The sequence below is a fragment of the Chaetodon trifascialis genome, chromosome 14 (assembly GCF_039877785.1).
Source record: "Chaetodon trifascialis isolate fChaTrf1 chromosome 14, fChaTrf1.hap1, whole genome shotgun sequence".
In the NCBI taxonomy this organism is placed as follows: Eukaryota; Metazoa; Chordata; class Actinopteri; order Chaetodontiformes; family Chaetodontidae; genus Chaetodon; species Chaetodon trifascialis.
This window is the reverse complement of record NC_092069.1, coordinates 24,382,584-24,395,132: the sequence shown is the minus strand read 5'-3', so window position 1 is coordinate 24,395,132 and position 12,549 is coordinate 24,382,584. Positions and strand designations below refer to the sequence as shown.

At 42.9% G+C, this 12,549-nt stretch overlaps 2 protein-coding genes across 2 annotated transcripts; one reads left to right on the top strand and one right to left on the bottom strand.

Moving 5' to 3' along the window:
• The first annotated feature begins 5,661 nt into the window (after window positions 1-5,661).
• cfd (complement factor D (adipsin)) lies at window positions 5,662-8,457 on the top strand. Its single transcript, XM_070978476.1, has 5 exons — window positions 5,662-5,783; window positions 6,008-6,164; window positions 6,440-6,581; window positions 6,705-6,995; window positions 8,013-8,457. The coding sequence occupies exons 1-5, from the start codon at window positions 5,720-5,722 to the stop codon at window positions 8,190-8,192; spliced, it is 834 nt and encodes a 277-aa protein (XP_070834577.1). The 5' UTR covers window positions 5,662-5,719; the 3' UTR covers window positions 8,193-8,457.
• LOC139341798 (GTPase IMAP family member 8-like) lies at window positions 8,406-12,132 on the bottom strand. The gene is made up of 4 exons (XM_070978475.1): window positions 12,087-12,132; window positions 11,462-11,591; window positions 10,374-11,213; window positions 8,406-9,973 (listed from the first exon to the last, which is right to left on the bottom strand). The coding sequence occupies exons 2-4, from the start codon at window positions 11,469-11,471 to the stop codon at window positions 9,261-9,263; spliced, it is 1,563 nt and encodes a 520-aa protein (XP_070834576.1). The 5' UTR covers window positions 11,472-11,591; window positions 12,087-12,132; the 3' UTR covers window positions 8,406-9,260.
• Between the last annotated feature and the right edge of the window lie 417 nt (window positions 12,133-12,549).

Sequence of the window (12,549 nt, the reverse complement as noted above, 5' to 3'; positions counted from 1 at the left end):
AGCTTAGTGGCAGCTCCAATAGTTCAGTAAAACTTGACATCTTGTACATTTATGGGATGGAAAATAGGAGAGAAGGTGATTGGACGGAGGCCTACAGTCGCAGTGTTGAACAGAGCTCAGTTAGTAGTGAAGTAAAGATGATCCAGTGTTGCTTTAATAATGAATTTATTGAGACTCTTCGTGTGCAAAAAGCAAACCCTGATGTTCAGGTGGAGTTCTGGACCAACCCAGCTGGAAGAGACACAAAACGATTACTGTAGTTCTCTGTCTCGCTTTGGGTGTCCCCCTCTCACGTCTGTGCCCAGGGGCCCGCTGTTTCACAATCCGTCCATGCACAGATTGGAACACCCTCCTGACATGGCCATACAAGCTGAGAATTTCACTTTGGCTCATGTGAGTCAATCAAGTGTCAGTAAGCTCCCTCGTGTAATTACTGATCTTCAAGATTATCCCTCATAGCAAAAAAAAAGGAACTCTTACATGATTGAAGTCTTAAATATCGGTGGACTGTTGCAGCGACTGGCTCGTTTTTGAGGCTGCACGTCTTAGTTTGCGGCATCTTTCGTGCACTGAGCGTCTTTCAGTGTCGGCAAAGCTTTATTTGCCGCCGTGTTTCGGCAAATGCAGTTTGTGTGTGTGTTTTGTTTGTGTCTGTCATAATGTTTTCTGACACTTTTCAACACATCAGGTAGGTTTGTGTTTATGTGCGACTGATGCTCCGGTGACAAAGTGACAAATGAGTCATGTTCAGGTAATAAACACTTAGCGTGGCCCAGCTGGTTTATTTCTGATCTGCTCTTGATGTTTCTGCACACGTTACCACCGCAAAGGACTTTTGCTTTCTTGCTGTAATAAAGTAAATATCAGAGACTTGAATTAGCCTTTAAAATTTAGCCTTTTTGTAGTTTTAGGCCTTGTTTTAAAAGGAAGTGCAAATCCTGTTTTGCATTCTGGTTGCGAACAAAGATTTTTTTGTACATTCAGGTTATGGACCGAAGCTTTAATAGAGATAGGACAGTGTTACTGTGTACTTTTATCTATTGTTTAAATAGCATACACAATAGTTTACAAAACAAAAGGAAATACAACAGAACAGGGAGAGATCGAGGGCATAAACAGAAAGACAAACTCACTGATTAATGAAAAGACAGACAAACAGTGATTGATTGATGGATAGAAAGCCTGCCAGACAGACTGACAGCCTCGCTGACTCAGTGTCTGAGAATGAAAGTCAGAGGCTGGAATGAGCGAGCGAGGGAGGACAGACATGGAGAAAGAGAGAGAGAGAGTAATGAAACATTTAGAAAACATAAAGTGGAAAATGACTCTGTTAACTCACCTCTGATAACTGGTTCAGTGCCAGACCACACACATGGATGAACAGATATGGACGGCTGCACACACGCACATGCCAACACGTGTAACAGACAAACACACGCACGCATGCACGCACACACACGCACACACGCTGCATACCTGGCTGGGTGGGCTTGGTTGCTTGAGGCTACGGTTGCAACTCGACAATCAAAAGTCTGATACAGTGCAGCAGAGCAATATTCAGCCAGTTCACACCGCTGTGCTGCAGCTGTGGAGTCTATAGCACATTATGCATGTCTATATTAACTGTGCATGGGTAAAAATGTGACGTGCATGAGCTAAAGTTCATCACTTAAAATCTATAAAACACATAATATCCATGTCAGGTAGTAAGGAATTTGCTTTAAACGTTGTTTTGTGAATTACTCACAGATGCTGGATATTCCATTTTACAGCAAATTTCTGCAGCTAAATTAACTCATCATCATCTAGGTGGATACAGATGTCTTTGTACGTTTGAACCTATAATTTCTAACTATTATGTTCTTCCTAACTTGTAATTGTGAGTATGTGAGTCACGACTTAATTGGCAAGGAGTTGGAAAATGCTATAAAGACCTAACACGTATTATTTCCCCACTTTACTGTAATGCGACCACGTGATCTGTGGAAGGTCAAACCCCTGAGATATTAGGAAAGAGGGCGCTGAGTAAGCATTTGTGCAACTTCAATTTTCATAATTATTTCTGAGAAAATAGCTGTGATGATATAAAATTGGCATCCAGTTCAATCAAACACTTTCTGACATTACAAGACTTTAGTTCATGTATTTTACTGTTTAACGTTCACCCAGTTTACTTTATTGGCTTCGAAACATCATGTGATCTTTCAGCAACACCTGCACAGTTTACTGTAAGCCTAATGTGACATGTTAAGGCAACAAACACTTTTTCATTAACACTGATGAGCTTGTTTGTTTGTTTTTCTGGAATAGTCACATTTACGAGTAGTACTCGTTTGTCCCTGCAGAGGGCAGTGCAGGCCTATAATTAGACTGTGACTCCACAGCTTCATGGACAAAATATAACACAATGTTCTGAGACAATCTGCAGAACACATCAGTCTGTGTTGTCTGTGGTGTGACCTCCACGCAATAAAACTGTAATGACACTTTCTTCTGCAGGTAGTAGAATAAACAGTGTTCCTGAAACGATCTTTGTAATTTCTGTCTGATTTCATGGAAAATACCGAATACAAGTTGGTGCAATTATAGTGTAACACTGAGGGTCTTTTAATCAATCACAGCACCTGAAAAGTCTACAGGAAGACAAGCAATTCAACATTTATCAATGTTCAAGTTTCTAATAATGCAGATTTTTAAATTTGCTGTTTGTATATCTATTTATTTATTAAACCAGGTAACAGCAGAATAAACTCTAATGAAGATAAAATAGCTGTATTTCATCTGTATTTTCCCTTTAAAATCATATATCTATTCATGGTAAACCTCATGACTAGACTTAGGGATCCGTAAGATGAAGAATAAACGTGAGGTTTTGCTTCAGATGTTACTGCAGCGTGTGACACAGCGTGTTGCTTAATGTGATCCAGAAAAATCAGCAATATCTAAAGTTTTCAACCTGTTTTAGTTTTGATTTTGCTTGATTTTGCTTGATTTTGATTTTGCTTTTGAACTTTTTTGACTTGACTAAAATGGGAGCTGCATCTTATGATCGTGCTGACACACAATGGTTTTTGGTAGCAGTAGCATCTGTGCATAACGTAGCAGGGTAGAGTTGTTTGTTCATAGCAGACTGTGACAAAATCTGTAAAATCCACTTTGTCACACTGAATCAGAAAGCTGTTTATTGCAGTGGTGCTGTCATGCAGTCACACAGGATGAAGGTAAAGCTAAACTTCCTGTCTGAGTGAAACAGTAGTCCTTCCAGACGTCTTTCTTTTTGTTTACAGGATGGTCTCCAAACCCACCAGAAACTCTAACAGTATAGTGTCACAGTATAATTACTGATGTGGGCTGCAGAGCTACAACCTGTTCATGGAGAGCACAGAGGCTTTTTTCTGAAAGTGTGTTTTCATTAGAGCGAAGCAACACAGAGCCGTATTCACGTGTATCTACACACAGTCCATCGAAAACCGCCGAGCTGCACAGCGTGGCAAACCAAAGCTGACAAGACAACCAATACAAAGTAATCACCAGGTGCAACAGACCTTGGCTGAAACAAAACAACATCGCTGTATTTCCCTGGGTAAAATATTTGACTTCTAAATCTCCTGGAAGGCCTCTCTTCCCCTGCACCTCCACCTCAAATATAATCAGCCATACAGAAATTTTCCCAGACCGAGGGCAATATTTCTTCCCAAGTTCACAACAGGATTATTCTGTCCAAACAGCAGCCGAGGAGTTTCAGTTAAACAAACACTTCTCAGAGCTGCTCTGGAAGCAGAAACAAATCCATGGGTTGAGTTCTGTGCAAGAGGCGCAGTTTGTCCGGACAAGTAACATCAAACCGGTGCCAAAGTAAAAGACAAAAGGTAAAGACAGGTGGAAGTCAGGGTGTAATATTTAATTCAAGACAGAGAGGATCGTTCACGACACTACAATTATAGTCTTTGCTAATGTCAGCGCTTAGACGCTGCGTATAAAACCCTTTGGCAAGTGACATCATGACCTGAACGGTGTTTTCGGAGAGAGACATGTTGTGCTTCGAGCTGAGAGCTTCATGGGTTGCATCATCTCTGAGAACATTTAGATGCGAAATTGTTTTTCGCATGCCAGAATCATGTTGGAAAAGTGTGTTTTCTCTGAACCTGTGTGTTCCCTGGTGGATAGGAAGGTGAGGTTCCCTCTCCTGCTGTAATAACTTATCAATCTTTTGTCACCTTTCTAATGAAGCCTGGAGGGGGTGATGTCTGCTGTCTGGTTCTGTTCATGTCTGGGCCTTTTTCTCTCTGTCGTGCTGAAGACAGCGAGGAATTCCTTTCCATCGCCTGCAGTATCTCTGTTCAGGTGCTGCTGCCTCTGCGCTGGCCCAAAATGACTGCAAATAAAAGTTCACTGAGTGACTTAAAACCACTGCAGACCAGCTGTAGTACACCAGCTGTCAATCCAATCAGGTCGCAGGCGAACGTTTGTCACTGAAGGCCGTTTTAGTCTGCACCTCCGTGCATGTTATGACTTTCAGAACTCAGATTTAGGTCTTCAAAAAGTCTCCAATCTGTCCTCTGTGGACAAGTGTGGCCACAGCTTTTGTATACAATCAAACTGAACTGCTGAGATGTTTCATCTGTTAATAATTGATGATTTGCACGCTCATTTAATGCAGCATGTGTTCTTTGTTTAGAGATTTAAATCATATTGTATTGAAACTGCATTCTTGCAATGCACAGAAAGTGCCCGACTGCAACATCCAATATTAAGAGGTCACATCTAAGATGCTAAGCAAAGACATGCTGAATGATCTGTCCTCTCTCTGCAGGACACTCTCACAGGTTTGTGCATATACTGTGTGTACTCTACAGTGTTGTGTCTGTGCACAGAACAGTGCAATGGACAAGCTTATTGTTGGCTGCTGCGGTCGTTTCTGACCCGCCGTCATTGCAAAATGTGTAAAATGTGCTGATTTGTTCCAGATTGGCTCTGTTTCATGTTTTCCTGCCGGATTTACGGTAAGAAGAAGAAGATAATGTCCTCCTCTTGTGGGTGTTGTGTTTAAGTGTGCGAGGTCAAGGGCGCTCATGCAAATCTCAGCATTATGTAAACTGACATTAAGTCATTAAACCACATGAAAGTGAAACTTTCTGCACCATTTCTGCTGCTGTCTGTCTGTCTGTCTGTCTGTCTGTCTGTCTGTCTGTCTGTCTGTCTGTCTGTCTGTCTGCCTGTCTGTCTGCCTGTCTGCCTGTCTGTCTGTCTGTCTGTCTGTCTGTCTGTCTGTCTGTCTGTCTGTCTGTCTGCCTGCCTGCCTGTCTGTCTGTCTGTCTGTCTGTCTGTCTGTCTGCCTGTCTGTCTGTCTGTCTGTCTGCCTGTCTGTCCTAAAGAAATTTGCTTTTGACTATTTGCACTTCTGTTTAGATGCCCAGCTGCATTTCTTTGTCTCTGTGTTGCACTCTGACGATGACAATAAAGCTGAATCTAATCTAATCTAATCTAATCTATAGATGTAACAGAGCTTTCCAAGAAGAAAGCATCTGTCTCAGTAAGAGTTATCAGCGAACATGTTGTTTGCTTTCCTGTTTTTCATTCCAGGAAACAGGGAACAGAAGGATCGTCAGACTCCCACTTGTGTCTTGCACCATATCTGCTTGATTTATGTTTCCTCTCTTTCTACTGGGAGCCTTTAAAACACCAAAGTCGCTGGTTTTGGTTCAGTTAAACCGACATCATGGTGTCAGAGAAAGACGTTGTGGCGGCTGCTGCTGTTTTTGTTTTTGCCCTCATTTCACACAGTGAGTCTTTGATTCATCTCTTTGGTTTTGCTTCATGACATTCACGTCCATTGGTTTGGATTTTCAGTGTTTTATTGTGTCACCAATGTCTTTTTCTGCAAATCTATACTTGTATTATTCTTAAGATTTTACCTTATGCTTAATCATTTGCTCATTATTCCGACTTTGTGCCTTCCCATGCAATGCTTTATATTACTGTGTTCAGTGTGTTTTGATCGTTTCAGGTGAGGGTATAATCGGTGGCAGGGAGGCGGCTCCACACTCTCGGCCCTACATGGCCTCCATCCAGGTGCCAGAAGGAGAGAGTCTGAAGCACGAGTGTGGAGGGTTTGTGATTGCGGATCAGTGGGTGATGACTGCAGTGCACTGCCTGCCAACAGGGTGAGGCAGCCTTCTTCTAACCGTCAGCAGTGTAGCTTGTTGTGTGAGAAACACAAAGTACAAGATAATGAATGATGGAGGATGTTTGGTCCAGAGCAAGTTTTCATAAAATATTTATTCTCCATGTTTTCTGTGTGAGAGCTGATGTGGCTCAGCTCTTTTCTTTTCTTTTCATGATTAGAATATTTATTTGATAGAATCTATTATCATATAATAGTAAGTTTTGAAGAGTACTTAATACTACATTATTACTGCGATTATTACTGTATTTTCAGGCCAAATGGGAGGAAAGTCGTGCTGGGTGTTCATTCTCTGAGTGAACCTGAAGAGACAAAGCAGACGTTTGATATTTTGGAGCTTTACAACCACCCAGACTTCAGCATGTCGAACTACGATAATGACATCGCTTTAATTAAGGTAAGTGTAGATTTTGTTATGTATCTCTATTTCAGTGAGCAAGTCAACCACAGATCTCGAGACAGAGCTTCCTAAAAAGAATAAAAAAAAGGATTTTGGAGCGTTTCTTTGTGATTTTTGCAGTTGGATCGTCCGTTTAACGCCTCTGAAGCCATTAAAGCTGTGGAATACCTGCGAGCAGGCGGCACGAACCCCGACACGGATGCAGAGGTTGAAACAGCTGGCTGGGGATCCCTCGATAACCTGGGGTCCAGACCGGACAGGCTCAAAGAGGTGGTCATGGATGTGATGAGCTCGGCTCGGTGCAGACGTAGCGACTACTTTGGCAGAAAGTTCACAAACAACATGATATGTGCACATAGAGTGTGCCCGGACCCCTGCGACCACCCATACAAGAAAGAAGACAGCTGCGATGTAAGATCCACTTCCTTCTCCTCTACTAGACATGGCTGTCAACAAATGGGATAGACCGCATGAAAAATTAAAAGTACCTTTAGTAAATTTAGACCGCCGTGGTTTTATTTTCACTTGAAAACTACACAAATGACATCATCTTTCCTCTGTGAGTAACACTGCACGGACTTTATGGCAAAACATCTGATGTTGTTATGGGCCAGGCTCACATAAACCACATATTCTTTACCAATGCCAACGTTATTGTCCAGCTATGAAAAAGAACTGAAGAATCACAGTTAGAATAGAGGCAAGAAAGCTGAAGAAATCTCAAAATGGGACTCTGTAAATCCTTAAACTGAAATTCTGATGTCACATATGATCAATTCTACAGAAGTAACAGAACAACACTTAAAGGACCAGAGCGTCAGATTTAAGGTGATCTACAGGGAGAATATCGAAGAAATAGCATGTGATATTCAGTATGTTTTCATCGGTGTATAATCACCTGAAAACTAGGATTGTTCTGTTTTCATTAACTTAAAATGAGCTCTATATCTACAGAGGAAGCGGGCGCTCTTGCACAGACTATAGTGGCCCTGGAGGGACAAACCAAACACTGACCCTAGGAAGCGCCTTTCATGTGTTTCCCAAGTTTCACAGCCACCACAGGTCCTCGTACATGCTTTGAAAAGAAAGGGTGAGGTTAGAGGTATTCACTGGGTTGCAGTGTGCAACCTCACCACTAGAGGCCACTAAGCTGTGCACACCGGACCTTTAACAGCCAAAAACATGCTGCCTCCCCAAAAGCAGAAATCAAACACTCTGCCAAGAGAAACCTGGACTTACATATGTGTCTGGTCTTATCTCCTTATTTATAACAGCTTAGGAATGTTAGCACGCTAATCTAAGATAGTGAACATGGTGAACAGATGTTACACTTCAGCATGTCAGTGCTTCCTGCCAAATGAATGCAGGTTTAAATACTGTAACTTCCTGTTAAAGACCTGTTCTTCCTGTGTGTTTGTTGCCTTTCAGGGTGACTCTGGAGGCCCTCTGCTCTACAATGGCATTGCAGTGGGCATCACTTCCAATGGAGGAAAGAAGTGTGGCCAAGTTAAAAAGCCTGGAATTTACACTGTCATCTCCCACTACACCGAGTGGATTGACAGCACCATGGGCCTGCAGCCTGCTGCGACCCAGGACCCGAGCAGCTAAAGAAAGGACAGCAAGCGTTACACTTATTACAGTAGTTATCGACCATGTTTCTGCCACAATCATGCTTCTACTGAGTCAGTGATTATTCTACTTTGATATTAAGCTAATGTGTGTGATATTTGCATCTAAAGCATGTCTCCAGAGATGGATCTCCAGCATGGTGAACGTACTACTACCACCTGTACAAACAGATTAACCAGAATACATTCCTCATCATTTTATCAAATCACTTTATGAAAGAATCAATAAATAACTGTTGATCACATTCACATGTCTTGTCTGTCTTGAGTTGTTTAGTATCTTGTACAATAAACAGCAGATGCAGTAAAATATAGATTTGCAAAGATAAAATATCAACACAAAAGGTTCAAAAATCTTATAAAATAATGGTATGAGTAAAAAAAAGATCAGCTAACTGCAAATAATAAGATGATTAATGTGTAAAATTACAAGACATTAGAACTGCTATGATTAAATCGAGACAACATTTGTTTTCATGCAGTTGTATCAGCTGTATCATCTGCAGGATGGTGTTTGAGGATGTAAGTTAGGCAATCAAAATATCAACAAATAAATCTCAGAAACCTGTCAGATAAGGTCTCATATCAATTTCCAAAAGTAAATCAACCCGGCAGCTGTACTTCTTTTCCTCCCCTCTCTGCTTCATACAGATAAGCATGGACATGAATAATTCCTGACATGTTGTGCTCTGGAAAATCCCCACACCGCAAGGAATTTATTTTCATTCACAATGCAAAATTTAATCATCATTCTGATTTAATGAGACTGATACTTCAATGTCTGTGTGAAGTCTGTGTTTTCTAAAAGCTGAATGTATGTCTCATCTGCATAACCCCCTTTAACTGCAAGGGTTGGAGATTTTGTGAAATTCACCCATGTAGAGCGCCCCCAGTGGCAACTCTCTGCAAGAAAATCATTAAAAATATACAATTTAAAAGAGGTGTAATTCAATCCAATGCAAAATCCTGCATGCATGTTGTACTGGATTATCACACTGTACAGGTTACAGGTTGCTGTTTTTGTGCTCTGTGCCTCTGAGTGCAGACATCAAGCGTCTCTTAATAAGTAGTTGACTTCTAAAGCCCCCTCCTTCCTCTCCTCAATCACTTTCCTCCTCTCCTGCAGCTCCTGCTCAGAAAATCTCCTCACTGCGCAGGAGCGGCCTCCATGTGAAGCCACCAGCTTGTTCATTCCCGAGAGCAGGTCATTCACCTGAGGGTAGCTCAGGGCATTGTGGGACGTTGCAACATTCAGCTCATAATAGCGGCTCCCGCACTTCCTGATGAGACCCTGGAGGGCTGCATGGGCTCCAGCCACGTAATCGTTGATCCTCTGAGGCCTGTGCTGGTTGCCATCAGAGCGAACGAAGAGGACGATGGCGTGCTCTGTGAAGTCTCGCCCAAAGATCCTCTGCAGGTGCGCCAGCATCTCGCACTCGCCCTGGGTGAAGCGCCCCACTTGGAGCACCAGCAGGAAGACATGGGGCCCAGGTAGGGACAGAGCCAAGCAGTCCTTTACCAGCTCCACATTTTCCACCTCATCCTCGTCCCACAGCTCGGGGGTGTCCACCAGGATGAGCTGCCTCCCTGCTACGAAAACTTCTTTTCTCTCACAAGACAAGGTGGGCTGAGGGGGTTCCTGACTCGGCCCATTAACTGAGTACTGGTTACCTACTCGCTCCAGAATTACACTCAGGGCAGAAGTCTTCCCGCTGCCAGAGAGACCCAACAGGATGACTGCCAGCTTTTTTGTGTCATCATCTTAAAGCAGAAAAAGAAAAGGAAACTGGCCGTCAGAAAGCATTTTCAGAAGGAAAAGGTAGAAAGTAAGAATACCACCGACTTGTACACCCACAACTGGACATTTCTGATACTCAATACTGTAGATGGCAAGCGATGCATGGCCCTTATCCATGTGTAACTCTATCACCCCCTAGTGGGCAAAGTTTCTGCATCTGAACGTTGGTGGCGTAGCAACACGTTCTTAAAGGGTTTCTGCTGTTTTCTACATCAAATGTTTTTCTAAATGTTCCCCCATGAAATAAAAGTTTAGAAAGTCAGACGTCCTGTTGCAGTAACTGTACTGCATTGCTGGAGTACAGGAAATAGACAGATCTGTGTTTTTCTTTATCTTCTGATAATGAAACTCTTGAAGACTTACCATCGGTGGCGCTCATCTGGAGCTGCAGCATGGCTCTGTGGCTTATCACAGCCTCCTCCAGGCTCTCTCTTTTTGTTTCATATTGCCCTTTTTCAGCGGCCTCCTTCTTTCTTTCCTCAGCATGTTTCGCCTTCAGCGCCTCCATCTCTTTCGCTCTCCTCTGCTCCTGTTGTTTAACCAGCTGCTTGTAGGCCTGCTCCTTCTCCTGGGCCTCTTGCACCTTCTGTTTCAGCATCTTCATCGCTGAGTCTTCGGTGCTGCTTTTCTTGGCTTCAGTCAGCATGGTTTCCGTGTAGCCAGTCACACCGTTTTCAGTCAGCATGTAGTCGACCATCTCGAGTAGAGCGCCCGCTTTGTCTCTCGCTGCTGATGATGTGATTCGACAGTATCTTCCATCACACATGTTGATCAGCTCCAGGAGGGCGTCGTCCAATGTGTCAGCAATCTCTCCATCTTCCAAAGAGAGGACGACCAGGTATTTTAAAGCTTCAGCTCCAAAATGTGCCTGCAGTATCTCTATCATTCTTCTCTCCCTCGTTGCATAATGTCCACCTTGGATCAGGAGCAGAAATGTACTGATTCTACCTGTGCAGGACTTTAAGCAGCCATGTATAGCCTGGCTGATGCCCTCCTCTGTCATGTCTTGTTTTAAGTCTGCATAATGCAAGCTGATCGAGCGGCCGTCCACCGTCAAGGCGCAGGCTTGATTTGATCCCTGAGAGCTACAGGTTAACTGGAGATGTTTATCCCCAGAGCTGTCCTGCAGCAGGGACTTGAAAGAGGACCACTGCTCCACTGTGGATATGACCACCATCATCTGACTTGTGTTCAGTATGCCGTCTGCCAAACCACACAGGAATGACTTGTCAGTGACCTGTAATCCCTTTTCGTGCACACACCAAGTAATCATATCTCATTTTTAGCAGAGGCTTTCACATTTTTTCAAATAAACTAATTGAAAGCAGATTGTATGTTAATTTTTCAGGCCTAGCGGTGGTTAACAGTCCCTGTATAGCAAATTAACTTGATTAGTCATTCATAGTTCTGAATATGTGTGAAAATGCACATTTTAGAAAAGAATTACTTACTGTGCGACATGTCTCTTGCAGGTGCTCTCACAGGTCTGAGATCCTTGTCAGCTCAAGATAACACCTGAAACTGGATTCTCTGGCTCTCAAACAAGCAAGAAGAAGATGCTTCCTGATTACAACATTTCACCTGCAGTTTTGTTGTCAAGGAAGTGCATTCCACAGCACAAACTGGAGCGACGGAGCTACTAGTCCAGTGCATCTTTTATGCTTCAGGTCATGCTTGAGTTCTATGGAAGATCTCGGTTCCTCCCCACACAGGCATTGTTGACCTCACAAGTGAGAAGCAGTACTTCCTGCTAATGCCTTTGTGCACTTGTGTCAAGGTTCTATAGTATCCTTGCATATGACACACACACACACGACATATTTAAGGTGAACATTTTAAACTGAATCAAATCATTATGGGAATTTACAAAGCCCTAATCAGTTGGCCTGGTTCAGCTTCCTCTTCCTACCTATCAAGTTGCTGCCATCTGCACAATGAAGGCAGCCTAGGAGGCATCCTGTTATTGTTTCTTGTTTGCATTAGAGCTGCATCACTCTCACTGCAGACATTCAGCCAAAACAGGAGAAGCAGTGCCATGACATGCAAGAGACAATGTCTCCCAACTTCCCTGTGAACATGCTCTCTAACAGCGATGACTCAAAGGGCATTTCTGATTGACAGAAATCTAATCTCTAATTTCTTATAATTTATGATGAAGTCATGAATTAACAGTAGACCGTGTCGTTAAGAAATGCCTCAAAGTAAAAACATGGAATTATCATTGATAGCAGCTACATGTAATGTAATACAGGCACAGAAGTAGCTGTATTATATGGAGGAGTTCCCCTTCACAGGCCACACAACAGCTGAGATTACTGAGGGATTGCACCATCTTCCTGTGCTGCTGCGCGCTGCTGCCTGTCGCTGTCAAACGGCCCAAAACAAGGCAGTACTACAGCGTCAAATGGGGTGACCCGTCCGGCAAAGGCGAATACATTCGTATTTGTTAATCGCTTTGTTTGGTTAATACGAACTATGCTGCCATAGATGTTAGTAACGTTTCAGAAATTGTAGTAAAGTCCTTTATATTGTCATTATT